Source organism: Planococcus citri, chromosome 5 (genome assembly GCF_950023065.1).
Source record: "Planococcus citri chromosome 5, ihPlaCitr1.1, whole genome shotgun sequence".
NCBI lineage: Eukaryota > Metazoa > Arthropoda > Insecta > Hemiptera > Pseudococcidae > Planococcus > Planococcus citri.
Window position 1 is genome coordinate 449,651 of NC_088681.1, and position 26,934 is coordinate 476,584.

General features: G+C 35.9%; 3 protein-coding genes and 1 long non-coding RNA gene across 12 annotated transcripts in view; 1 reads left to right on the top strand and 3 right to left on the bottom strand.

The window, feature by feature from the left end:
- Nucleotides 1–155: 155 nt before the first annotated feature.
- Nucleotides 156–845, bottom strand: LOC135847603 (uncharacterized). Its single transcript, XR_010559202.1, has 2 exons — nucleotides 705–845; nucleotides 156–613 (listed from the first exon to the last, which is right to left on the bottom strand). It is a non-coding gene; the product is annotated as an uncharacterized LOC135847603 (long non-coding RNA).
- On the top strand, nucleotides 781–14,259 carry LOC135847589 (Y+L amino acid transporter 2). Of its 4 annotated transcripts, none has more exons than XM_065367189.1 (13): nucleotides 781–914; nucleotides 5,776–6,048; nucleotides 6,375–6,621; nucleotides 7,336–7,461; nucleotides 9,485–9,578; nucleotides 11,226–11,270; nucleotides 11,385–11,508; nucleotides 11,761–11,864; nucleotides 11,996–12,092; nucleotides 12,298–12,372; nucleotides 12,532–12,691; nucleotides 12,773–12,865; nucleotides 13,020–14,259. In XM_065367189.1, the coding sequence occupies exons 2-13, from the start codon at nucleotides 5,788–5,790 to the stop codon at nucleotides 13,082–13,084; spliced, it is 1,491 nt and encodes a 496-aa protein (XP_065223261.1). In that variant the 5' UTR covers nucleotides 781–914; nucleotides 5,776–5,787; the 3' UTR covers nucleotides 13,085–14,259. The 4 variants fall into 4 exon arrangements, with proteins under 4 accessions (XP_065223261.1, XP_065223262.1, XP_065223260.1 ...); XM_065367190.1 differs by lacking the exon at nucleotides 781–914 and adding an exon at nucleotides 2,542–3,079; XM_065367188.1 differs by lacking the exon at nucleotides 781–914 and adding an exon at nucleotides 3,757–3,913.
- Nucleotides 13,967–21,055, bottom strand: LOC135847580 (coiled-coil domain-containing protein 39-like). Its single transcript, XM_065367170.1, has 17 exons — nucleotides 20,215–21,055; nucleotides 19,977–20,096; nucleotides 19,755–19,901; nucleotides 19,429–19,587; nucleotides 19,059–19,280; nucleotides 18,765–18,956; nucleotides 18,429–18,644; nucleotides 18,130–18,345; nucleotides 16,931–17,095; nucleotides 16,721–16,820; nucleotides 16,479–16,633; nucleotides 16,250–16,389; nucleotides 16,004–16,079; nucleotides 15,740–15,899; nucleotides 15,519–15,625; nucleotides 15,141–15,341; nucleotides 13,967–14,621 (listed from the first exon to the last, which is right to left on the bottom strand). Exons 1-17 carry the CDS (start codon nucleotides 20,311–20,313, stop codon nucleotides 14,484–14,486), a joined length of 2,613 nt encoding a protein of 870 aa, XP_065223242.1. The 5' UTR covers nucleotides 20,314–21,055; the 3' UTR covers nucleotides 13,967–14,483.
- Nucleotides 21,056–21,198: 143 nt separating this feature from the next.
- The window catches only part of pum (pumilio), a 69,159-nt gene continuing 63,423 nt past the window's right edge, over nucleotides 21,199–26,934 (bottom strand). For all 6 annotated transcript variants that reach the window (XM_065367166.1, XM_065367164.1, XM_065367162.1 and 3 more), the window contains one exon: nucleotides 21,199–26,267. In XM_065367166.1, coding sequence (XP_065223238.1) covers nucleotides 26,024–26,267 — 244 coding nt within the window. In that variant the 3' untranslated portion in view covers nucleotides 21,199–26,023. The remainder of the gene's footprint in view (nucleotides 26,268–26,934) is intronic.

The window sequence follows — 26,934 nt, forward strand, 5'->3', positions numbered from 1 at the left end:
TCGTGGCTTTCATCAGTTTCTTCTTCCTCATCATCGTCGTCGTCGTCGTCGTCATCATCATCATCTTCGGGTGTCGGGGCTTCAATTGGAGTTCCTAGTGGGATCTCGTCCATGCAACGTTGATTTATGCTGTTAATCCAATTCTGATGTTCGACTTCAATTTGATCTACATCTAGAACGTCATTTTTGTTCTTATCTGGACAATACCATAATGTCTCGACTACTTTTGGCTCTAGTGTTGGAAAAAATGGAACGCTCATAGCTTTAAATCCGAAGAAATCAACTCAATAGGGTTAATACTAGTAACACAAAATAAAAATGCCGAAAACTTTATTCGAAATTGCTCAAATTGCGAAGATTGCGAAGTTACAGATTATGTTTTAACAACAACGTAAACAAACAAAAATTGATAACAGAGGAATTTGAAAAAGTCTATTTTTCACCGAACGGAAACACCTATAAAATGGTGTGGATATGGATGGTTGTCACTACTCACTTGTCACATTGTTAGGCACAGCGGTATGTATATTTTATTATTTTCATTTTTCAGTTCCAATTTCCAAAGTTTTGTGAAGATTCTGTATCAAGATGAGTTGCAGACGTTGGATGAAATCTGCTTGGAGTAAATTATATGAAAAAACATTGGGTAAGGAATTTATAGTTTTGTATTTCTATTTTCTATTGTCCTATTGTCGAATACTTACTATAGAATATTATGCATAATGCAATTTGTTGCTAAATGGTGAAATTAAAATGTTTTTGTATTGATTACGCAGCTGATGCTGATTTACCAGTAATCCTGAACCTGAACAGGCGTTCGCAAATGAAATTAGAAAAGACATTGCTTGATGAGAAGACCCGTATGATTGCTTACTGTGAGACACTGTCAGTGCCTGATATGACGAATGGAACAGGTTGAAATTCTTAACTTAATTCATGTTAAAAATAATATTGTAATTATAGGTGAGTTTGAGTGTCGTGTTAGTTGACCAAAAATACACTGTTTCACTTCACCTGAACGTGGCCAACGTGGGCCATGTTGCGGTAATGAAAATTCAAATATTTTGTCCTCTCCATAAAAAAATGTATGACGAAGGTGTTTGAAATAATAATGATTAATGAGTTGTGGGCTGCAAGCTGCAATGCGAAATTGAAATTGTCAAATTGAATTACCATTTCCCCAAGACCTTGCATTTCCCAAAATAATTTTCCAGGTCTCCAATAATTTCATCAAGTATCATACCAGAGCTGGTATAGGTAATGAAAAAGCGACGAAGTATTTCAAATTCCTTTTGTACTCGGCGTCAGCGATCTTATTTTGTTTTCAATTTTTTAATGCAAAGTTTGACATTTACCTCCTTATCCTTAGTTATAAGATATGATATCTTGTGTAAACATTTCTTACATGGTGCTGATCAAATCAATTTTCTCGCGTATTGTTGAGTATCCTATAATATTGAATACCCCCCCCTCCCACCCTTCTAAGCGCCTTTAAGTGATACCTATAATTACTAGGGCTAGGATTTTTACATAGGTAACTGCATATCTGCTTTGGCTATACCGCATAGATATATATATGTTTCTCTTGCCATCCATGAATTTTTAGGACAAATAGCAAAATTTTTTATTTTAACACATACATCAGCATATTTTGGGGTCAAATGCATATAGCGTAACTGCTCCCCAGTATGCAACACTATCCTAGTTTTGCAGTTTGCAACACTCGCACAGAAATGTCAAAAAAAAAAGGTCATTTGATTTGTAATACTTTTAATTGAGCAGGCCTCGCGGTAGTTTTTAGAATGGTTTTTAGTATTCTACTCGTACCATTGATATTATTCGATTTCATAGCGCATTTGCGAAGCATAAAAGCGCGTAAGATTGAAAAAAACATCGTCCATTTTGAAAAACGAGGAGAGTTAGACGAAGAATCGTTTTTCAAAATGCACTATGTTCAGGACAGTTGTTGATAAACAACGTTAACTAAGTATGTGAGCAATCGTATCTCGTTGGTAAATTTGCAAAATGCCAAGTTTCTGGGCTGGTTTTTGAAAAACAACATTAACTGGGTGGAAAATTATCGCTTTTAAAGGCAATTTTATTTTTTGCTGAAATTACCGCAATACCGCGTGATTATTATTCTGATGAAAAAAGGGTCGTGATCAAAGATTATGGTTGGTACTGGACACTGGTATCTAATGAAATTCTCTAAAAATTCCACTGTTCGATCGTTTTTCTACTCTCGTGATATCGCTTTAGAAAATCACATTTCTTACAAATAAGTACAACGAAACCGAAAGTCTCTTGTGTATCGATTGTATCCAATCAAATATAATGTGTATCAAAGTTTAAGTAGGTATACCTACATTTTGATTACTCGACTTGGCAATAAATAGGTATCCCTTCGGTATTTCAGTATTGACCACGCCACTGAAAGTCATTTCAAACCCCAACATGCGATGTATTAGGTATTTGTTAATCTGGAGCACATATAGGTACCTATTAAATTTTTCTTTGAAGTGTATCAGATCTAACGATACTTTCGGAATACAGTAATTACCCATGTTATAATTACCTACCTACACGTAGGTACCTAGTCTATTATATAATGAACTAAGCGTATGTTTGAGCCCTCTATGAAGAATAATAGGTATAGCCATCTACTACGATACAGTATCTTACTCACTTTGTTATCGTCTCCGGTGTTATCGAAGGTTTTATTATGGAATATTATCGCTCCCAACAAGTTTTTTTCTAATTTCATTTCGAGTATAGTGGTAAAATGTAATGAAACTTTGGAGCGTGTTCATTCTGAATTATTGTGATATTATTGTGCCTACGAAATTATCGTTTTTCCAAATGCTGTTTCAGTTGGAGATACTCCTTACTTAGGTTGTACCTATATTCATAAAATACACATATTAGAAAAAAAAAAAAAAAAAAAATCGTGGCCCCATAATTTTGTTGCGACGGTGTGGTGGAAATGGAAATTGTATGTGACGTGTAGCCTATACGAGTAGGTATACGTGCGTCGTACTTGAACAAACCCTACAAAAGATGGATATCTTGATTTTAACAGGTACCTACTTACTTACGTCTTATATTGTTTCTTATATCAAATTCGGTATACTTACCTTCAGGCCACGAAGATGAAGTTATCATTGTTGAGAAAATTATTAATCGGGGCTATCCCAGTTGGTAGGTTTCGTTTTTCATTCTAACCTGTACATAAGTACGTAGGCAATTATTAGGTATTCACATATAATTTATTGAAACCAGTATCGCGGCTCTTGGCTCATTTTGTTTTTTATACATCTAATTCAAAACACACGTACCTACTATCTACTCGTAAATGCAGCCGACAATTGATGGCATTTTTTCGCAATTCGCATTCGTCTCGGGTAGGTTATACTCGTAATTTGAAAGAAAAGAAAAATGAAAACTACCACGCGCGGTATCTGATCGGTCGGCTAACTAAAGCTTCAGCTTCAATTTAAATTCCATGTCGATGTCGTGAGAAATGAGGTCGAAAAATGCGAAGGAAAATATTTGCGAAGCAATTAACCATTTTGTCAGTAGGTATTCGATAAATGGGGAAAAAAAAGCGAATATCTTCGCTTCCTTGTGAAATGACGACGATACGAAATCATCTCGCAATAACCTTTTACTCGTATTTTGGTGGGTTTGTGCAAGTACAAAAATCAATACGGACGTTTTCTCCTCCCCATTCATCTGCCGCGCTTGTTTGTAAGGTTTGAAAATTTTGAATCGTCGAGTCAAAATTCTTCTCCGGATGAATACGTTGTTCGCTTCGAAACGTGCGCTTAAATTACGAGTAAATTTCGTGTAAGCTAATTTTTCACGCTTTTATAACAAATGAAGGCGATAATTCGACGATAAAGAGAAACAAAACGTAAGTTTGTGATTTCAATCAGCACCTACACCTACACATACCTAGTACGTATTTAGATGAGTATTTTTTTGAAGCCGAACCAAAGAATTTGAGCGAATAATAAAGATTTACTTTACTTTACTTATTAAAAAAGGTATTTGTGTCGAGATGGCTAATATTTCTGAGCGGAAAAGAGTAACAGGAGCAAACGAAAGAATAAAATATTCGTTCGTATCTCATCGCAGACTGAGATGAAAAAATACCGCGTGCGTATTTTGGACAAGTGTTTTTTATGCGGGAAACTGCGATGAAGGTGAAAGTACTGTTTTGCAAATTGAAATAATGCTAGTTTCAAAAAATACATAATATAATTTTGGTAGGAAACTAAGTACTTGGGTATTTTGAATCAGTATTCGGCAATATTTTTTTTTTGCCAATTTTTTTTCGTCAAGTTTTACGTATGTATTTTGGTTTTTGGTGTTGAGTATGTGCATTGTGCGTACTTAAGTATTAGGGCGGATTGGGTTTTTTTTTTCTTATGAGATGCGTAGATATAGATACACATATGTTGACACCTGACAGTGATCTTTACTTTTTTGAGTATATCTACTCATCACTACTCGATGGACAATTTTTTTCGCAGTTCTTTTTAAACGAATTCGTTTTTATTGACAATAAAGTGAGATTATTTAAAATGTAAATTTCTCAGTCAAACACCGAACCTCCACGAAGCTCAATGTGGTTTCACGTGGAACGTCGATTTTTTTGGTGGACTCTGAATACTTTATATAATTATCTATCAATAATTCGAATTTTCACTACTTTGAAAGAATTTCGGATTCAAGAGGATAATTTTCGAAGGGGTACTGTCTCACGAAATCATCGCAGGGATTGTGGATTTGTAATTTTTTTGTGTCATTTTTCTATGCCGCAATTTTTTATAACTTATCTACACAAATATATAAGGTACCTACCTACCTACCTACTTACCTACCTATAGGGTGGCCAGAAATATCGAGTACCCCAAAAAAAAGTTTTTCATTGAAAATATAGCTTAGCAACGTGAAATAGATGCCTATGGTTGGTGGAAAGTTATCATCTCAGTCCAGCAACCAATCATCATCAATCACTGTGACCAACCAAAGTATTTTAGTAGAAAACTTTTTTAGGGGTACTCGATATTTCTGGGCACCCTGTACCTACCCACCTTACAGGGTGGACAGAAATATCGCGAACCCCTAAAAAAGTTTTCTGCTAAATATTTCGGTTGGTCACTGTGATTGATGATGATTGGTTGCTGGACTGAGATGATAACTTTCCACCAACCATAGGCATCTATTTCACGTTGCCAACCTATATTTTTAATGAAAAACTTTCTCTGGGGTTCACGATATTTCTGTCCACCCTGCACCTACCTACCTATATATACAGGGTGCCCAGAAATATCGAGTACCCCTAAAAAAGTTTTCTGCTAAATACTTGGGTTGGTCACAGTGAACGATACGAGTAATAATGATAACACGTATGATTGGTTGTCGGACCGGAGAGATAACATTCCACCAATCATACGAGTACCTATGCATCTATTTCACGTTGCCAATGCCAACCTATATTTTCAATGAAAAACTTTCTTAGGGGTACCTACTCGATATTTCTGGGCACCCTGTACATGTACGAGTATCAACCTCTTGACATGGCTGCTGTAGGGTTTCGGACCACTTTTTTGATGCAATTCTATTCTTCGTCTTTTTTTTCTCCCTATTTCTTATATTAGCTACGAGTTTACACATACGGTATATTGCCTATTGTTCTTGAATTTTACTATTGTAGGTACTTTTCAACTTATCTATTCGATTTGGAATTGAATAAAATGTTTGCTGCAGATATAACTGACAATGGCGAATCGTGATAGCGTTGCATCATCGGATGAACACTCGTTGAAAGATGTACCTTTGGTGGACGATGGAGCAAAACTGGCAAACAACCGCGATAATTTACGCTTGGAGGCGAAAATGACCTTATTGAATGGAGTCACCGTAATCGTGGGAAGTATAATCGGTTCTGGAATTTTTGTTTCACCTACTGGAGTCTTGAAGTATACCGGATCATCGAATATGTCGTTAATCGTGTGGCTGAGTTCGGGCGTTTTCTCAATGGTTAGTACCTACATACTTAGTAGTAACACCAACACCATACGTAGAGGTACCTCTACCTGAACCTAAACCTATCTTATTAGGTACAGGATACGTTGCGCAGAAATATCGAGTACCTACTACCTAGACCTAGTATAGTACATACCTACTCCAAAAAAAGTTTTCTGTAAATTAATGTTTCGATACGCATCTATTTCACAACCGTTCACGTTGCCAACATAATCTGACATTCACATTCACATTCACATTCACATTGTACCAAATACGTATTTAGAGATTCCTTCTTAATTAGCCATTGGGCATTGGTTAATCTATGATTGTTTTTATAGGTTGGAGCGTACTGTTACGCCGAGTTGGGCTGCATGATATCGAAAACTGGCGCTGATTATGCTTATATCAAGGAAACATTCGGCGAATTTTTAGCTTTCGTCAGATTGTGGGTAGAATGCATGATTGTGAGACCATGTTCGCAAGCCATTGTCGCCTTAACGTTCAGCGTATACGCATTAAAGCCTTTTTTCGAAGACTGCGAACCACCGGATTACCTTTCGAGATTGTTGGCTGCTGTTTGTATTAGTAAGTTGGTATTTTTTCCAAGTTGAAATACGTAATACGCACCAAAATAGGTACTTTGTGTCTTATCGAACAGGAATTTTGATACTCGTGTACTATAGGTAATTAGGTATTCGCGTAATTCTCGGCTTTTGAAACAACTATAGGTACATCTACATTCTACATAGGTCGAAATGGCTACTCGTACTCGCGAAATTAGGCAATGTAGATACATTATATTTGCCATTTGGCCGGATTTGATATGATGAAAAAACTAAGTATGCATTTTACGAATATTTTAGTCAGACCAATAAAGTGATCGGTCTTACTCTATCTTTGGGAAATTTTCTTTCACATTCACAACAGATAGGTCATTATAGGTATAGGTGTCTACTTGATGTTTACATCGACTATCGAGTAGGTATCTAGTTTTACGCAGATTAGTAGGTAGGATACTCGGTATCTACAATTAATCATTTGATAGGTATTTTGTAAAATTTTATTCAAATTTATTTTTGCAAAAAAAAAAAAAAAAAAAAACACCACAATTCTAGCCAATTTACCTAGTACCTACCTACAGATATGAGTATGTAGAATTTGTAAACATTCATTTTGTATCTACCTAAAGGTATTTCTAGAGGTATTTTCCATTTCCAACCAAATGTACATCAGTTTCGATCTCTCATAATCGCGTTGGCGTTACTTATCGGATACCTGATAGATTTTTCTAATTTTCAGTGTTCTTAACGTTTGTCAATTGCTGGAACGTGAAATGGACTACAATGGTGCAAGATGTATTCACATTCGCCAAATTATTCGCATTATTCATCATTATTATCGCCGGAGTCGTCGAATTATTCAAAGGTAAGTACTGAAGGTACCTACCTAAATAAAATTAGGCGCGTACAACGGGCCTAGTACTTGTACTCGTATCATCAATCATTCATCCTCATCCTTGATCCGATCCGGCGATCCATGCAATTGCAACTTTCTATATTCATTGCCGAAACAGTACGGTTTCGGTATACGAAGTTACTTCGATGGAAGGTTCGATGATCACGTCGGTTTTCATCTCGCCTTTCTTGTTGGATTTACCGCTAAAAGTCTGCCGATGCCGGGTATTTTTCTCGCTGGTCTGGCCGATGACAAGTTGATGGTTGCCTGGAGCTGAAGGTATGGAATGACCGAGTTGGTTTGGAAATTTGGCTGGCTGCGGCTGCGGGTTTCGCGCACCTTTTGTTTTAGCGTCAACGTTCGCGTCGCCGGCCTTTCTATCATCGACATCGAGTAGGCCTATATTTTCAGCTTCGGATTTTTTCGATTGCGAATGAGTAGGTTTGCGATCGCGGTCGGCGTCGGCGTCTGCTTGCACCGAAGAGAGTGACAGTGACGATGACGCCGGAGTTCTCACTACTTCGAAATGATCGTTATATTTCACGATTGCGGCGCCGCTGTTGCTTTTGGACACTACTCGAGCATAAACAGACTGGCCAGGTGCAGGGGTTGTTTTTGATGGACGCCGAACGATTTCTGGTTCCAGTTGCGGTTGCGGTCGCGGTTCAGGCGACTGCGATTTTTTGCTCCCATCCGCGACGATGGGAATGCGAATGGCGATGGGGTAACGTTTTCGTATTACGATTCGATTGGCGGGTAGATTAGTCCGAACTCGTATCAACAGCGGAATCGAAGACGTTGACGGTATGTACTCGTTACGTTGTTGACGCTGACCAGCGACGGCGGCGGTTTTTATCAGGTCAATTTTATCGTGTAGAGCCGCGCCCATCGAAAGCAACAGCTCGTCTAGTTTGCGAATAGTCGACAATTTTTGCTCCGGTAGTAGCGAAACGGAAAAACACGAATGGTAAACGTGTATCGAGCAGAAAAACACTAAGCATAAAATCGTACTCATATTGGTCGCGGCCGCGATACAAATAATTCATCGAGTGAAAAGCACTAGCACTGCCGATCGTATCGATATCGAATTCCAACATTGTCCAGTATAAATTTTTTCACAAGTACATTTTCAACTTGGAAGATCTCGAGTTTTTTTTTTGAAATAGCTTACATAAGTTTATGCTAAAATATACGTAGGTACCTACTCGCAGATGTACGAGTTGTTGGTATACCTGAATTTTCGAGCGCGAGGACGAATCTGACGCGAGCCAAGATCGAGCCAATGCTAAAAAGTATATAAACTCGGCGACACTTTGTTTGTGCAATACCCAAATAACATCGTGGTACTTTTACCAGATCTGATTTGATTATTCAATCGATCGAGTGATCGTTGCTGAAAAATAGTAGGTTGGTGGTGGTGGTGGTGGTGGTGGTATCTTCGTGAAATATATATCAAGCGCATAGTCCAATTACAATATTTACGTAGATAGCATGGAAGTGGGTGAAGGAACCAAAACGTAATTAATTACTAATCAATTATACAACAAATTTGTCGGTATTTGCTCGAGAAAATACCTTATTGCTTAAAGTACCTAGATAGACTTTTATGAGCGGCAAACTGATCTGTAGTCTACATAGTTAGGTACACGGTACACAAATTCTTCCATTTTTTTTCGCCTGTTGACTCGTTACGATTTCATGGTTTTACAAGTCGGTGCTTCTGTACCAACAATAGGTAAGGTAAGGTACCTCTTCATTAATTGCGAGTAGGTAGATAAATGTTTTACGGTAGGTACTAGGTAGATAATAATGAAAAATTTATCGTACCTCGAGATGGAAGCTGATATGTACTAATAGTGGTATTGGTATACTGCGGTATACCTACTCGTATCTTTGTATGTACTTGAGATAGCTGTACCTACACAATGGTTAAATCTATACCGAATATCTACTTACTTCTACTTAGTATTTACTTATACCTACTTTGTTTCAGGACACGTGGAGCATTTCTCATTTGAAAATACAACCTCGGATGTAACTGCGATAGCGTTGTCATTTTATTCCGGATTATTCGCTTATAACGGATGGTAAGAGAGGCGCTGCCCTAATTATAACATTTAATGGACTTGTAATTTTACCAATAGGTACAGTGGTGTGAAAATTATTAGACTAGCGCAATTTTTTGCTACTACACAAACAGATTTTTGGGGAAATACGTACTATTTAATGAAATAAACTGATTTTGAATTTTTTATATCATATCATTGACCACAAGGAACACTTTTTTTTGGTTTGGAAGCATTCATTTACTTTATAAAAAAATTTCTAGTTGTAAAATGAAATTTCACGAATTTGGAAAAAATCAGTTTTTCAGTAATGAATAATTATAAATTTCTAAATCTGGGAGTAATTAAACGTGGATTCCGATTAAATGGACTTCTATGGACATTAGCCGATGCAGATTGGCCATTGGTTTTCAAAATGGAGCTGTATTATCGAAATGCGCCATCATTCATACTGGAATTTGGAGTTTTAAAAAAGTCAAAAAAACACGTTTTTCTATTGCTGATTTCTCAATTTCAACCAAAATTCAATAAGTGGGACACCAAAATGACCGGAATTTAGTTGCAGATCTCCTCCCGTTGACAGAATTTTGCAATCTCATTTAGCTCTCGCGAAATTCGCGAAAGAATCTTGAAAAATGAGATTTAAAAAATGCACAAAAAATCACGTTTTTTAAGCTACTTCTGCTCATGGAAGGAAAACGCGAATACCAATCGTTTCGTTCTAACCGCCATTCGATTCCTCATAAAATTTGCCTTCAGAATCAACTCCCGAAAAAATTTTTAAAAAGCTATTGCGATAATTTGCGATGTATTAGTAATTTCTTTTTTCACAAAATCGCTCATGCAGCAAAAATCGCATATAAGGCGATCTTCAGAAAAAAGAAATTACTAATACATCGCAAATTATCGCAATAGCTTTTTGAAATTTTTTTTCAGGAGTTGATTCTGAAGGTAAATTTTATGAGGAATCGAATGGCGGTTAGAGCGAAACGATTGGTATTCGCGTTATCCTTCCACGAGCAGAAGTAGCTTGAAAAACGTGATTTTTTGTGCATTTTTTAAATCTCATTTTTCAAGATTCTTTCGCGAATTTCGCGAGAGCTAAATGAGATTGCAAAATTCTGTCAACGGGAGGAGATCTGCAACTAAATTCCGGTCATTTTGGTGTCCCACTTATTGAATTTTGGTTGAAATTGAGAAATCAGCAATAGAAAAACGTGTTTTTTTGACTTTTTTAAAACTCCAAATTCCAGTATGAATGATGGCGCATTTCGATAATACAGCTCCATTTTGAAAACCAATGGCCAATCTGCATCGGCTAATGTCCATAGAAGTCCATTTAATCGGAATCCACGTTTAATTACTCCCAGATTTAGAAATTTATAATTATTCATTACTGAAAAACTGATTTTTTCCAAATTCGTGAAATTTCATTTTACAACTAGAAATTTTTTTATAAAGTAAATGAATGCTTCCAAACCAAAAAAAAGTGTTCCTTGTGGTCAATGATATGATATAAAAAATTCAAAATCAGTTTATTTCATTAAATAGTACGTATTTCCCCAAAAATCTGTTTATGTAGTAGCAAAAAATTGCGCTAGTCTAATAATTTTCACACCACTGTACCTATACCTATCTAATTCCTTTCTTTAAACTTTCGATTGGCAGGAATTATTTGAACTTCATCATCGAAGAATTACAAGATCCGATCAAGTAAGTGTGTGATTGAGTTACGTAACCGCTATAACTGCAAATAGGTAATAAGTTGGTAGTACGCTACGCAACAAACTTTTATCGTTTCAACTTTTTTTTTTTTTTTTTCCAAAGGAATTTACCTAAAGCTATCGCCATCTCATGCGCCGTTGTTACTTTTGTCTACTTCATGACGAATGTGGCGTTTTACACGGTACTTTCTGGCAAAGAAGTGTTGGAGTCTGAAGCTGTAGCAGTTGTAAGTACCTACCTACCTACCCAAAGGTGACAAATTAACTAGCCTCAGCCTCAGCCTACATTAGCTGTTATTCGGTTTATCAATTTTTTCGTCGATTCGAGCCTCGAGGCGATTCTTCGTCACTGTAGGCGGATGAGTAAAAAAATTGCGAAATGAACAGAAAAAAAATTGATATGGTTGATATTAACCGTTGTAACTTTCTGATTTGATGCGGATCCGATATTACCCTAATATTGGATTGTTGTTCAACAGACCTTCTCAAATAAAGTGCTCGGTAGTATTTCGTGGATTATGCCCATTTTCGTGGCCCTCTCTACATTCGGAGCTGTAAATGGCATTCTGTTGACTTCTTCGAGGTAAAATACACATTACATACAAAGAATTAGAATAGGTATTATTCGTATTTTGAAAGACGTTTCCAATGTCCATCCGGGTATTAATACATCATCTACAGCTACGGTCGGTATATACGTCATTAACGTTACAGATTATTTTTCGCTGGTGCACGAGAAGGGCAAATGCCAGAAATTTTAACAATGATTCAGCTGAAACGTATTACGCCGATGCCAGCTGTACTTTGCATAGTGAGTTTTTCAGTAGCCTATATGTACGAGTATTTATTGTCTATACACTATACACTTATACAGGCTTAGCTACACATATGCTATACCATACATACATATGTATATCCAAGACGTATCCGTTACTTACTGAGTACCCACTACCTACCTATAAAATTAATGGCGAATCTACGCGAACTGGTGTTTTTTTATTCTTCTTCTTTTACAGGCGATACTATCGCTTCTGTACCTGATTGTGGCGGATATATACGCGTTGATCAATTATGTAGGATTCGCTACTTGGGTGAGTGTGAAATTTTTGTAATTATTTTTGTCGAAATCAGTCGCTGTAGGCTGTAGTGTTGGGCTGTTACAATTGACTAATGCCTGACGTTCAAGATTAAGATTAGGTTACCTGCCTACTTACCTACCTACCTACCTATTTTCTTTGTTTGGTCCGCAGCTCAGTATTGGTGTCGGAGTTTTGTGTCTTCCAGTATTACGTTACACGCAACCGAATTTACCTCGTCCTATAAAAGTCAATTTGGTTTTTCCAATAGTTTATATCGTTGCTAGTGTTTTAATTACTATTGTTCCTATGATTGCTAGTCCTGTCGAGACGGGTCAGTACGCTTATCGCTTTTCTCTTATCGCTTATCGCCTGCGAGATGATTTATCGATATCGACGCTTTTTCACTTTTTAGGTTATGGTTGTTTGATGATTGGTACCAGTGTACCTGTTTATTTCATTCTGGTAGCTTGGAAAAATAAACCGGCGGGATTTTCTCGACTAATCGGTGAGTTTTTCCACGCTTTTATTACTAACCGGCACTCGAGGCCTGGGGTATAGGTTTAGGTAAAATAATTTGTGATATGCGTGTAAGCATTATCAACGAGGTTGGCTCTCTTACGTATCTACCTATGTATTTATCTTCGTCGACTTTTCCACAGGCGACGTTACGCGAACATTGCAGAAAATGATGAATGTTGCCGGTTCCGACAATTCGGACAGTTAGTCGTTGAATGGTGCTACCGGTGCTACGTGTGCTACGTGAACGTGTACGAGACACGAGGAATGTTGTGTTGTGCTTGCAGTTCTCAAACATACCGCGAATTGGTCGTCGTTCTCTTCTTCCATATTTTTATCATATCTAAAATTTTCAATTAACGAGTGTATATGTATTCCTAAATCTTCCTTCCGACATTGAAAAAAAAAAAAAAATACGTAGCCAAACTTGTAGGTTGCATCTCGGTACGCAGAAATAGGTATCTCGTACTCTCTACGTGATTTCATCGGGCAAAGCAAGGCGAGGTGAGACGAGACAAACGTAAGACTTTGGATGAAATTGTTTTACGAGTAATCTTCCTACTCGCAGTTTTCCATTTATAAAAACTCACGTATGTAGGAGCAACCGACTGATATTTCTGCCCGTTACCTACCACCTACTGGTAGGTACTCGTACAGTCGTACATATAAATGTGAATTACCAAGATTTGTAACTCGAATAATATTTGGCTCTCGGCTCTCGCAAAATTGATCTCTTTAAAATCGTAATCCGTGAATTATTACCTACTATAAAGTTAAGTTTGATTATTTTGACAATAATATCAAAGTTTTTATTTCAAATAAGTCGTAAGTGATTTATCGAGTATTACGAGGTCTAACCTCGGTTTATTATTTGTTTATGTTTATGTACTTGTATGTATGTATAAGGCGAATCCAAATTACCTATATCTACATGTATGATGTTTATAATATCTACTCAGCCTACAGAGAATTTAGATACGTGGGGATACCTATCAGATATGTATGTACATGTACGTACCTACCTACCTATCGTCTAATCGCCAGTCGGAGTCGAATTCAATTAATGAATGAAATAAAATTTTTAATCAACTTTAACTAAAATCTGTAATGCAGTTTTAAAAACTAAGTATACATAATTGCTGTAATTAGGTAGATACCTACTTAATAACAATGCCTAGGTACAAGTATATACGTAAAGAATACGTTTATTTGGTATCTCGAGACATCCCGGTACGGTAGGCTGGTACGCAGTGTAGGTATAATCTGATGGACAGACATGGTATGCATTTTTGGTACATACGTAGGTACCTAAGTCTTGGTATATTCGTATTCGCAAAAAAAATTATTTCATTACGAAACGCATTAAAAGCTTAAGTATTAAAATTGCTGTTCACTTTATTGTTCTTCGCTAGGTATTATATGTATGTAGATAGTAGGTACACATACTAGGTACCTACCTATACCTATACTTTACTCGGGTATCGCAGTATCGAGTATCGCACCTACATATTTAATCGGCTAAAAGACGTTTGAAAATTGAAAAGTGTATTGTGGATCTGCAAACAGGTACACAATTACAATACACATACATTCGGTTTGTAATTTACCTACGGTAAACTTATTCCTTTGGTAATTAAATGCTGATGAACCGATGTTTCTAGTTCGTTATGTTGACTCGTCAATTGTGTGATTCGTTGTAAAACACGTTTGTTCAACTTGAGCAGTTCTCTCGAAAAGAATTCTCGCTGTAAAGAGAAATTACTCGTATATACGAGTACAATATACATGTATACCAACTCGTACGTGACAAATTGAAAGTAAATGAAAAACTGTCATCCGTGAGGGAGTAAAAATTGTCCGAATTTAATATACCTACCTATTTAGAGGTACCTATGACGTACAGGGTGGCCAGAAATATCGGGTACCCCTAAAAAGTTTTCTAACTAAATACTTCGGTTGGTCACAGTGAATGATAATAATGATAACACATGATTGGTTGTTGGACTGGAGAGATAACATTCCACCAATCATATGCATCTATTTCACGTTGCCAACCTATATTTTTAATGAAAAACTTTCTTAGGGGTACCCGATATTTCTGGCCACGTGGCCACCCTGTAGACATTTCGGTCTAATCTACATCAAGTAGGTACATACCTATACAGCACATAGGCGTATGGATATGGAAGGCAGAAAAGCGAGAGATATACACAGATAGATCATACGAAGCTATAGGTAGGGAGTAACATACCACTTAGACCTACCTCTAAAACTTGGGCATTGATGTGATTTATTTTCAACGTTTTTTTAACTTTTTTGATTCGATCTTTGACTCTGTTTATTTTACACGACTGTTCATTCACTGTGCGACATATTTGCGCGTAATCTGTTTCTTTTTTCCCTTTGGTATGCTTGAGTTGGCCAAGTTTTGATAACAATTCGATCGATAAAACGGAGTGGTAATGCTGTACAAAAATTATATTATAGTACCCGTAAGCTTATGTAGGTAAAATTAGCACGAAAGCAGGCATATACCTAGTTACCTACCGACCCATTGTCACGACAATCGAAAAACATTTTTTCAGTCGATCGAATGAAATTTAAAATACGAGTATATCTAATAATATGCGTACCATACCCACCGAAATTTCATTTCTCGTTTTTTCTGCCATCTGTTCAATTTTTTCAAGAGTCTTTGACAATCTAATTTTCTGTTGTTTCATATCTTTGTACTTGATTATATCGTTTGCTAAAATGAAATTACCGCATCATCGTATCTGATACCTATACCTTACTCATCAGTAATTTAGGTACCATTAACTACATACATAATTAGGTATAAGTAATCAATACTGACACTGACCATTGTGATCGCCATTTGAAGAGTTTCGTTTGTAAACGTTATTAGAAACATTCAGTAACGTCAACGTGTTTTCCATAGCCTGAATTTCTTTTTCCGCTTTTCGAACCAACACATCCAGTTCGTCACCTTTTTCCAAAAGCGCGCATCTTTCTTTGGTCATCTTTCGAATGCAATCAAAGCATGCGGCGGTGCTCGTTAATTTTTCCGCATAAAATCAATCCGCTTAAGAGTTACCTATACATTGTCTATAAGGTAAGTACCTACCTGAATTTTATAATTGGTCACGTTCAACGGAACGCCGCTATCATCTTTTTTGATACCGTCGACGATTATTTCGTACCTTTTAAAAGAGACGTCGCAATATTAATAGCATAATATAATTAGTACAAGTGCAAATATCTAGATGTAGTCTAATCGAGTGGAATTTTGAAAAAGCGGTTACCTAGGTAAATAATGTGTAAGTATATCTAGGTATCTCAGCAAAGGTACCTGCGGATAAGGCACACCTACCTTTTCATTTGTTGATGAATACGCCTTCTGACTTGTTCGATGTGATGTTTGATGCTAGAGATTTCTTGATTTGTCAATTTCTTACTATTTCTCAAAATATTTGAAGCTGCTTGAATTTCAAAATTGTGTTTTCGAACAACCTGCGAGGGTAGGTACGCATACGTTTCGATTTACCTTCGTGTAAAACTGACGCGTTCCTGGATGACCATTTACCTAATCACACACTCACCACATTGATTTCTATTTTTTGTTTCCGCAAATCCAACATTTTGTCGCCATTTTTGAGCAAAGCAATTTCCAAGCAATCCACCCTGGTTCGACTAACGTTTTCCGAAACTAATTTTTGTCGATTCAGCTCGATCATCGCAATCAACCGTTTTTCATCTGTACATCGCAAAAAATAGAGGAAAAAACTTTCGAAAAAATATATCTCATTATACGCGCATATAGACCGTAAAACAATAATATTACTTCCATCCATTTGTAAAATACATTTTTCCTTATCACTTTGCAGAACCTTTATTTGCTCCGTGCTGCAGGCCATACTTTTTTCCAACGACATTATCTCACGCTGAAATATCACAGATCGTATTTGCTATCAACTCGTACATAAGTATACATACCTACTACCTAGACCTACTTAAATTGCGATTGTGCATTACCTAGCTAGACTTCACGCACCTGAAAGCATTCGAGATCATTAATAACTTGATCGAAGATTTTCATATGATAATTGAAAAATGCCGTGACATTTGCGAGCTCTTCCTTCTGTTCATTCACCAATTGATTAATTTTATCACCTTTAACGTACTGCATATGTTTTGCAAGCTCAGAGAGTCGATGTTTCTGGAATGAGAAAACAAACCACGAAATCATGATTACAGGACTTGACACAGGAAACGCAGTGATAAAAAACAGAACATTCGTCATTTTGAGTCCAAAAAATGGCAGATTTCCAGTGGAAGGAGGCGTCGTGGCGACCATCTGACACCGGAAATGAATTCCCCGTCCCAAAAAACCCCTCGAACCAGATTTTCAGCTTGATTGGCGACAAAAAGTTTTTTTTCTCAAAAAAATGTATGAACGTACCCCTTTGGATTTTTTGGATTTTTTTGAATTTCAAAAAAATCGAGCAAAGGGTCGTTTTAGACTGATTTCAGCAAGCCGAGTGCGAATCTGATGTCCATTTTTTTCGTAGTTGTTTCTTTCAGCGAGAAATTGCGAATATTTCGCCGAATACGGACCCGATTGCAAAACAAACGTCATTTTTGGATTTAGCGTGCTCAAATTAGTCAGAAATCGCGATTAAAAATGCAAAATTTCACAACTTTTTTCAATCTCATTTTGAGTCCAAAAATGGCAGATTTCCAGTGGAAGGAGGCGTCGTGGCGACCATCTGACACCGGAAATGAATTCCCCGTCCCAAAAAACCCCTCGAACCAGATTTTCAGCTTGATTGGCGACAAAAAGTTTTTTTTCTCAAAAAAATGTATTAACGTACCCCTTTGGATTTTTTGGATTTTTTTGAATTTCAAAAAAATCGAGCAAAGGGTCGTTTTAGACTAATTTCAGCAAGCCGAGTGCGAATCTGATGTCCATTTTTTTCGTAGTTGTTTCTTTCAGCGAGAAATTGCGAATATTTCGCCGAATACGGGCCCGATTGCAAAACAAACGTCATTTTTGAATTCTGCCTTCTCGAATTATTCAGAAATCGCGATTAAAAGCGCATAATTTGACGTTTTTTTTGACTTTTTTTTTGAACTCAAAAAAGTGATCTGTCTAAGTTACATGTTAGTATATCTATGCAGTGTACTATTAGAATATTTTATTCAACGTTGAAGAATACTATGTAGTAGCCTATCAACTATCAAGTTACCTACCAAATCAAGAAAAATATCCATTTGCCTTTCGATTTGTTGTTTGCAACGTTGATTGTCGTTTTCAAGTCCGATTTTCGCACGTCTCAGTTCTTTAATTTCGTAATCAAACGATTTGAGGTTATGATCACAGTCTGTTAATGAAAACCTTTGATTTTGTAGTCGGGCATCAAATTTTTTGCAATTTAATAATAGTTCATTCGATGTGATTTTTTCATCCTAAAACGAAACAGTTGGTGAAATTGATGACGGGTATAACTCTAAGTAAGGTGATGTTGGAGTAGGTAGGTTTAGGTACCTACTTGTAAAACACGAACGAGTTCTTTGGTCCTTTCTTCGACACTGTGATACAGAGCTTTCGTCTGAAGTTGCGTTTTCGTGGCTTGGTCATTTTTAGCGCTCATTTCGCTTACGGTGTTTGTTTTTCGAGCCAGTTTTTCTCTGGTATTAGCGATATGAGTTCTTTTTTTCAATATTTCCACTTTTAACGAAAACAGACGAATTCTGCAGTCATTGATCTAGCATCAAAAATTACACACGTTAGTATACCTACAGCTTCTGCAATAGCTCCTTTCATTCTTTTAGTTATATACATAAGTCATGCTTAACGCGAATACAATTCTATGTAGCTAACTCACTTTCGACTCGAGATGTTCCAATTGCGTGTTTAAATTTTGTTCGCGCACCGTCTGATGGGCTACTTGGATTTCCTCGCGTCGAATATCGATATTGATTCGAATATTATTACGAATTTGTTCGTCGAGGAAGTGTTTCTTCTCCGTAATTTTATTTTTCAAATTGATCGATATTTCCGTCATGGTATTCATTTCCTTCGACGAAAAGCATTATTTTTATCGAAGAAAACGAAGAAGAGTGCAAGCGGAGTCATACGAATGTGAAATATACGAGTAAATTACAAACCTTCAACTTACTTCTGAAAGTCGAGTAATCTCGTTGTCTCTCGACGTTATCACTTGGACGAGCCGTTCCCATTGAGCTATCAAATGGATTCTTTCCTTTCGTAGTGTTTGTTGCAAATTGGTCAACTTTTTTAACGAGCATTCGGCATCGAGTATATTTTGACATTTCTGTCTCAGGATAACTTCGTATTCGTCTTTTTCAGTCACCAACTTCAGTCGTTCAGTTTCCACTTGCTTTAAAATCGATTAATGCTAATTCAAGTTTAGGCCACATTTTGGACGAGACAATGCATAAGTAGGTACTCGTAACGAAGCGCAAGATTTCTCAAATTACATAAGTACCTAGGTAGGTACCTACCTATTCATCTATTTTCCTACTTACTTCCAATTTGGAAATATTTTTAAGTTGCCATTTTTCCAACAAATCGATACGTTCGTTTCCACTATTCGTAAACTCGATCCACGTACTTTCCAGTTCCTTGCCCCAATCCAAGGAATTTTTCATTTCTTCAACTTTTTCATTTAGTTTTTCGTATCGCAGCTGTAAAAGAGCCAATTAAAAAATGCCTACGGACTACGGTCGTCGGTCAGGCGTTGAATTTACAAGACGCAGACGGATAGATCGAATGGCTGCTTTAGCAGACGGGTTTTTCAAAAATACAAATACGAGCAATTTTTTTGTATGTACATCTACATATTTGTATGTACCTGCAAGCCAGCGTGGTCTTCGAAAAGTTGTTTCTTTTTTTTCAATATTTTGATTTTTTCAGCCCTCACGACTTGTTTTTCAGCGGTAATACTTTTGCATAATGACGTTTCCACGGTACGTTGTTCTTTGCACGCAGAATGTATCTCCTAATCACAAAACGCGTACGAGTAAAAAAAAACTACGCTCAAAAATACGAGTAACTTACGAACCGAGTAGCCAACCTGGTAATGACGTCTCTCCTCGACGGCATTATTCAAATAATACGTCACTAAATTCAGTCTGTCTTCGTATTGCTTCGAGCTGAATTTCAATCGCATTCGTTTTTCGTATATTTTCTCAGCCTAAACACGGCGAATAAACGCTAAAGTAGAAAATATTAGCCGGTAACTCGTCCACGCCGCGGCTCAACTTTCTGCAGCGACGATACCGTATGAAAATAAAGAAACTAATTCTACTAACGTTCGATTCCAGTATTTTGTTCTCTTCGTTAGCTACGGGAACTTTAAATCCTTCAGTCCAGCCGAAATTTTTCAAAATTGCAATTATATTTTCGTCCATTTTCGCGTACAAAAAACTGAAAATACAAAAATGTAGCTTCTGTATACCTATACGATATTGCACGCTTATTTTGATTTGATACACGAGTTCGAGTAAAAATTGTTATCAACAGAACACCGCTGTTGCTAAGCGACACATATGTATACCTAATTATAGGCACCTATCGTATGTAACAATTCAAGACGGTGACTGGCAGGGATGAAAAGTCTTAAAATCAAATGTCAGCTTATGGCTTTTACCTTGAAATTTCAAAATTGAAACTTTTGGCTTCAGCTTTCGGCTATCTCGTTTTTTAAATGCTCGCTTTAGCCAAACTTTCCTTATATTTTCAATTTAACAGCTTTCAGCTATACCTACTTCATTAAGCTTTTAGCTTTAAACTTTTGGTTTTAAGCTGTTGACTTTCAACTCTTAGCTGATACACCATCAATTTACAAAAAAAAACCGGGAATTAAAAATTATATCACGTAGGTACATTGTTTTCATAATTAGTGATAGTGGAAAATATTTATTGCTAGATTTTCTTTTCATTTCATTAAATCGCATTAAAATATAATTGAATGAATTTTTTTTTCATTTTTTTTGTTTCTTCTGAATTTGGAGAATTCAATTCTGCAAAAAAGCCTTTGAAAAAGCCAAAAAAATGAAACTTCTGGCTAGCTTTTGGCTTGGAAAAAATTAAACGTGCATACTTTTAGGTTTTGGCTTAGTGCGAAAATCTGCTCGGCTTTCAGCTTTCGGCTAGCTTTTCATCCCTGGTGACTGGTGTCTGGTGTGAGTGAGAGGTGACGCCGCCGCCGTGAAAAAATACCAATGACGAGCCATCATTTTCAATGCAGTCATTGCAGTCTCTTTGTAATCTCATCGAGATGAAAACAACTCGCGTAAATGAAATACTTACAGTTTATTTTTTCAATACGTTAAAAATTATAAAAGGCACATAAAAACTACAATGCTATACATTTCCATAAAGAAAGATGAAAGAAAAAAAAACCAAATAGATTATATAAATCGTTATTACATTATTGACAATCATTATTTTTCAAAAGAAAGAAAAAAAATTATACATAAATAATTAAAACTATACATGCAATCGATTTAAAATAAAATGAATCGCGCGAACATAATCATCAACATATACAAAAACAGAATAAAAAGAAGCTGGCAGCTGAACATGATCCGCTGCTAAAATGTAAAAGCGACAAAAGTGACTTCATGGAAGAAAACAGATGATGGGCAAATAAAATGAAAAAAGTTAATAAGTACTTATACGTATTATACGTAGGTACGCTATTGTCATGAATGATGAAACCTAACTATCCATGTACGCGTACGCACGCGGCAATTACCTACAATTTTACACGTGCCAAGTCGTAATTTTTTTCAGAATAAATACGTGTTTGAAAAGTGAGTAAAAAATAATTTCAAAACTGGTAGAAATAAAGTCTGCTTGCAAATACACGTCAGTCGTCAACGCTTACACAAACACTGCACAGCACATGAAACATAATATGGGAAGATACGATTTTTGCACAGAAGCCACGACTCGCACGCTTTAGTTCTGAATTAAACGTAAATACGTCTTATTAGGTACAACGAATTTCCAAAAAAAAAAAAAAAAAAAAAAAAAAAACAAACCACACACAAATCATAGGTAGGTAATAATATTAATCGATGCCGAAAACAGAAATTAAAATAAAATTCGTCTTAAAACCAGAGTCCGTTGTAGCAAATTCACTATCTAAACTACGAAAAAATGACATTTAAATAACCGCCCTTTTTCAGCGCAATTTCGACGTTATGGCCAGGCCAGGCCAGGCTAGGTAGAAGTACCAGTAGTAGTAGTAGTAGTAGCAATAAATACGCGATTCAACTCCATGAAGCCTTCACAAATAAAAGCTAACCCGTAAACGGGGTAATTAAAATACATAAATCGAAAGCATACCGCGTATCTATATGTAATATATATATATGTAAATGTATACCTAATAAAAATGACAAATCGTCTAGAAACGCGGCTCAGCAAACGAAAACGAAAACCAAACTCTTAGTAGAAAAATTGAATTTACACAAAAGGCGCGTAAAATTAATCTTATACAATATTGCTAAACAGGAACGTAAACATAACCACGACAATACAACAAATTTTTCTGGTCAAAATAATCGTATTAACTGTTTTTAAAACGAAAGAAAGAAAAAAGAAAGAACATAAATAAATAAAATAAAATAAAATAAAATAAATAATAAAACAAAGGAAAAGAAAAAGGCGGAAAATTCTTCGGAATAACTTCATAAAGAGATCTCGGTTCGCGTAAATATACACGTTCGAATGAAAAAAATTTTTTCTCGCAAATACATACAAAATTTTACACTTGGCATTTTTCATTTATACACGTCAGTCTTGCAAAATAATAAAATAGGTATTTTTTTTTTCATCAATTAATTACATTTTTATATTAACATGGTTTTTTTGCGCTTTGTACACAGACACACACACACGTAGTCTAAAATATGTTTGTTCTTCGCGTATTTCACATATCTTTTCAACGTTCGATAAACAAATATACATATTTCCATCAGAATATTACAAACAAAAGAAGAAAAAGGGAGAAAAATAAAACAGGAAAAAAGAGTTCGTAAAATAACTAATAACATAAATCAAAAATAAATAAATATGAAAATTAAAAGAGGAAAAAAAATGTCAAGTTTGTAATATACAACGACACAATTACCTACATCGCTGAACTTTATATACACCGAATAATATATTACTAGGTATTATTACTATTTTTTTTTTCAATTTTTTCAAATAAAAAGCCACTTTTTGCAGCAGACATATTACGACTATTGCGTAATAATAATAAATACCGGAATAAAAAGCGTTCGAAAAATATTATCGTATGTACTCGTACTTACAAAGTGAGAAACACTATTTTCACAATTTTTTTTACATTATCACACATTACACCGACGACACAATACCGAAACATAGTACAAATAAAAACCAATCAACGTGTAAATAAATGAATCCACGCGGGAATACTACAAGAAGACGGTGAGGGGCGGGGGAAACAAAATGAAAGAAGAACGTAGTGTATCGTTATCGAGAAACGAAATTAAAAAAAAAAAAAAAAAAAAGAATAGAAAAGAAAAGAAAAGAAAAGTAAACGAAAATAAAATAAATTAATAGGTATGACGATGACAACATCAACTTACAAACGATGATTTAGATTAGTAATGGATATCTTATTTTTAAAACGGATAATTATCAAAAAATGTTGCAAATTTATTATAATACCTAATTTTAACTCTATCCGTCGTTTTAAAAAATTCGTACTCGTTTATACGTCAATATTACCGCGATCAAAATTCCAATATCTAACACTACTTTATCAATATTTTAGAGGAGAAAATTCTCGTGGAATGTGCCTCTGTTTACACCTCGTTGAAAATCGATTACCAACTGTTCGGCAGCAGTAGCGGCGCGGCGGCAGCGTTTCGAAAGAGAATTTCCTCGTAAAAATGGCGCAACTGTTCCGGGAGTCGTTATGCAAGTTTACTGATAAGCGTTCGCGAGAACGCAAACGACCAACAACAAAATGGGAATGTGATCGTTATTAGATTTTGGTTTCGCTCGCGTCGACATTAACAACTTTTTAAAAAAAATCGCGCCACCGAGTTTGATTTTTATGGTTTCTAACGACGCGCTAAATCGAAAGTGAGAAAAAACTCTTTATAACGCCGCTGCCTCACCCGTGGCCACACACTACGAATAAAAAAACGTAAACGTAAATAATCCAGTATATCGATACTTCGATAGCTAGTACGACCCGGCCGATCTATTCAACTCGATTCTCGATTACATAATACGTAGGTAAACGTAAAACGTAACGTACATATGTGGTATGTATATTCAAAACCTTCGCGTAGCGATAAACATTGAAAAAAGATTCGTCGAGAATGAAGTTATCTCTAGATTCGTTACTCTTAAATGCTTAATATTGCGAATACAGTATTTATATTTAGGTATATAATATTAATAAAACCAACAATTAAAATGCACTCGTTACAATTCAGGGTAATAGTACATAATAAATGCTTAGATGTGTAGAGTAGTATGTACATCTGTCATCTACATAGGTAATTACTCGTAGGTGTGTAGATGTACGTATAAGTTCAACACGTATGAAAAGCGAAACGCGTTATTTAGTCGCGTCGCTCGGCTCGATCATCGAAAACGTCACCGTTAAAATTTATTACCATACTCGATTTCAGTATCATACGATTGTATATGTACTTACAAGTAGGTACAACGTCGAAAAACAACTAAAGCTACGAAAGCCGCGCAAATGCAACAAAACACAAAATGCATCTAGAAAAAAATGAGCTATAAAATTAATCTTTTTCACGCGCATCATTCGATCATTGCACAATTGCGCGTGGAAAAACACGTAGGTTGTACGACTGTACGTAGGGTAGGCACTACCGAAAGTCCATTTAAATTTTGTACACGAAGGAATAGTAAAAAAATTCAAATCTCGATGAAATCGTAACCAAAGTCTCGTATCAGCCTATTTACCTAGTCGTCAATTTTCTGCAGCCAAATATCGAACGATTTCGTCAACTGGCATCGTACTGAATAAATATTAAACGTAATAAAATAACCTAGGTATGCGGATGTACCATCATCTACTGCCTATTGCTTATTGCTTATTACGAGTACCTATAACCTATAACATATATTTACTACTTGCATCTACGTCTACACATCAATGTTATCATTTTGACTGCATTACTTCCATCATTTTCGTCGAGCATTCGACTAATAATTCGTGGTGAGGAGGAGGAGGAGGAGGAGTAGGGGGGGGGGGGCAAATAGAAAGAAGAAAGTGGAGAGTAAGAGAGAATTTCCAACGGGAACGCGAATGCTCAACTTTCAATGATTTAATCTAATCATTTTTTGAAGAAACAACACTGCGCACCTTTCAGGCAATATACTCGTACACCGGCAATTGAACGTACAGTAGCAAAATACCGCTATCGAGCGGACGAAAACAGAAAAAAAATATAACATAACACGTCGTATCACACTCACACTCACACACTGACATTTACAACACAAATATAAACAGAAACAGAAACAGAAACGGAAACATATCCGTGGTCGATTAGAATAGCGATAGCGATAGTGGATCGGATGTTGAAACGATTAACGAACAAGAAACTATAAATGAAGCTCTGGTGTGGCGGTGGCGGTGGGGAAAAGACGAAGGAAGAAAATGGGCGACAGGATTTACGCGGAAAAACCTATCCATATAGTTGTATAACACTACTACCGTAAAGATAAATATTCGTATAAACCTATAATAATTATTTATAATAAAACTACCAAATTATATCGTAATATAGCGTAACCGAATTAATAAAAACGACATATAAAAATATACGCGTATGTAAACCCGTATAAATAGCAAGTAGCCACACAAACACACGGTATAGTTGACATTTTTCTCGTACAATAAAGAAAACAAAAAGAAAAATGAAAGCCTCCAGATGACGAAGGCGTCATTCTCTTTTTTCGCAAGGTATTTGATTTTTTTTCTTCTTTTTTTCAGCGTTACGATGTTATAATTATATATTATAGCGTAATATATAGGGTCTATAGGAGGTATAGGTAAGTCGATACGTAGTTTTATGGAACATGTTATAGTTACAAGATACCATTAGTCGGAGGTCCGATAGGTCCGAGATCGGTGACCGTTGTCGACGGACTCTTCGAGAAGTATTTCTCCAGTTTCGCGATAATATGTTTACCGTACGTGTATTTTCTTAGCGATGTAAAATGAGGCCTGATTTTATTCATCAATACTTTACGCTGACTCGACTCGCAAACGTCCAGCATTTTTTGAACAACGTAATTGGCGTATTGATCCTTCATCATAATGTGTAAACCGCTGCGCAAACATAACAAAACAACCTATTACTAAATAAAATTCAAAATCGCCGCAGAAAAATTTTAAAACAAAACAACATCCGTCAAAAATTGATACAAAAAAATTATTTGAAATCCCGAAAGAATAATTCGAGTATCAGTATTCGTCGCCACAATTATTGTCACGAGAAAATTCACCAAATTCAGCACTAAAAACCTCATTTGAAAGCAACATTTAATGTTCATTGACCACCATAAAAATATTTCAAAATCACCCCCCCCCCCCCCTCCCAAGCAAAAAACAAGGAATTCGACTCTAATAAATTCAATCGAAATCAAACACAGCAACATAAATCATTTTTCTCAAAAAAACAAAAAAAAAAATTGAAATCACAGGAAAACAAAAAAAACATCCGATGTCACCTAAATTGAAAATCAAATTCAATGTAACATCGCATCGCAATTACAATTTAAAAAACTTCAATTAAAATTATCGCAGAAAAAAAAGTATAATTCGTGTCGAAATGACAGGCAAAAAATGCGTTAAAAATACTCGCGAAAAAATTCATTCGGAATCATTACAAAAAAAAAAATCATTTGAAATTATTACCAAAAAATTTGGAATCAACGCAAATCAATTATCGTGAAAAAATTAGGTATAAATTGAAAAAAAAAAAACAAAATGAAAT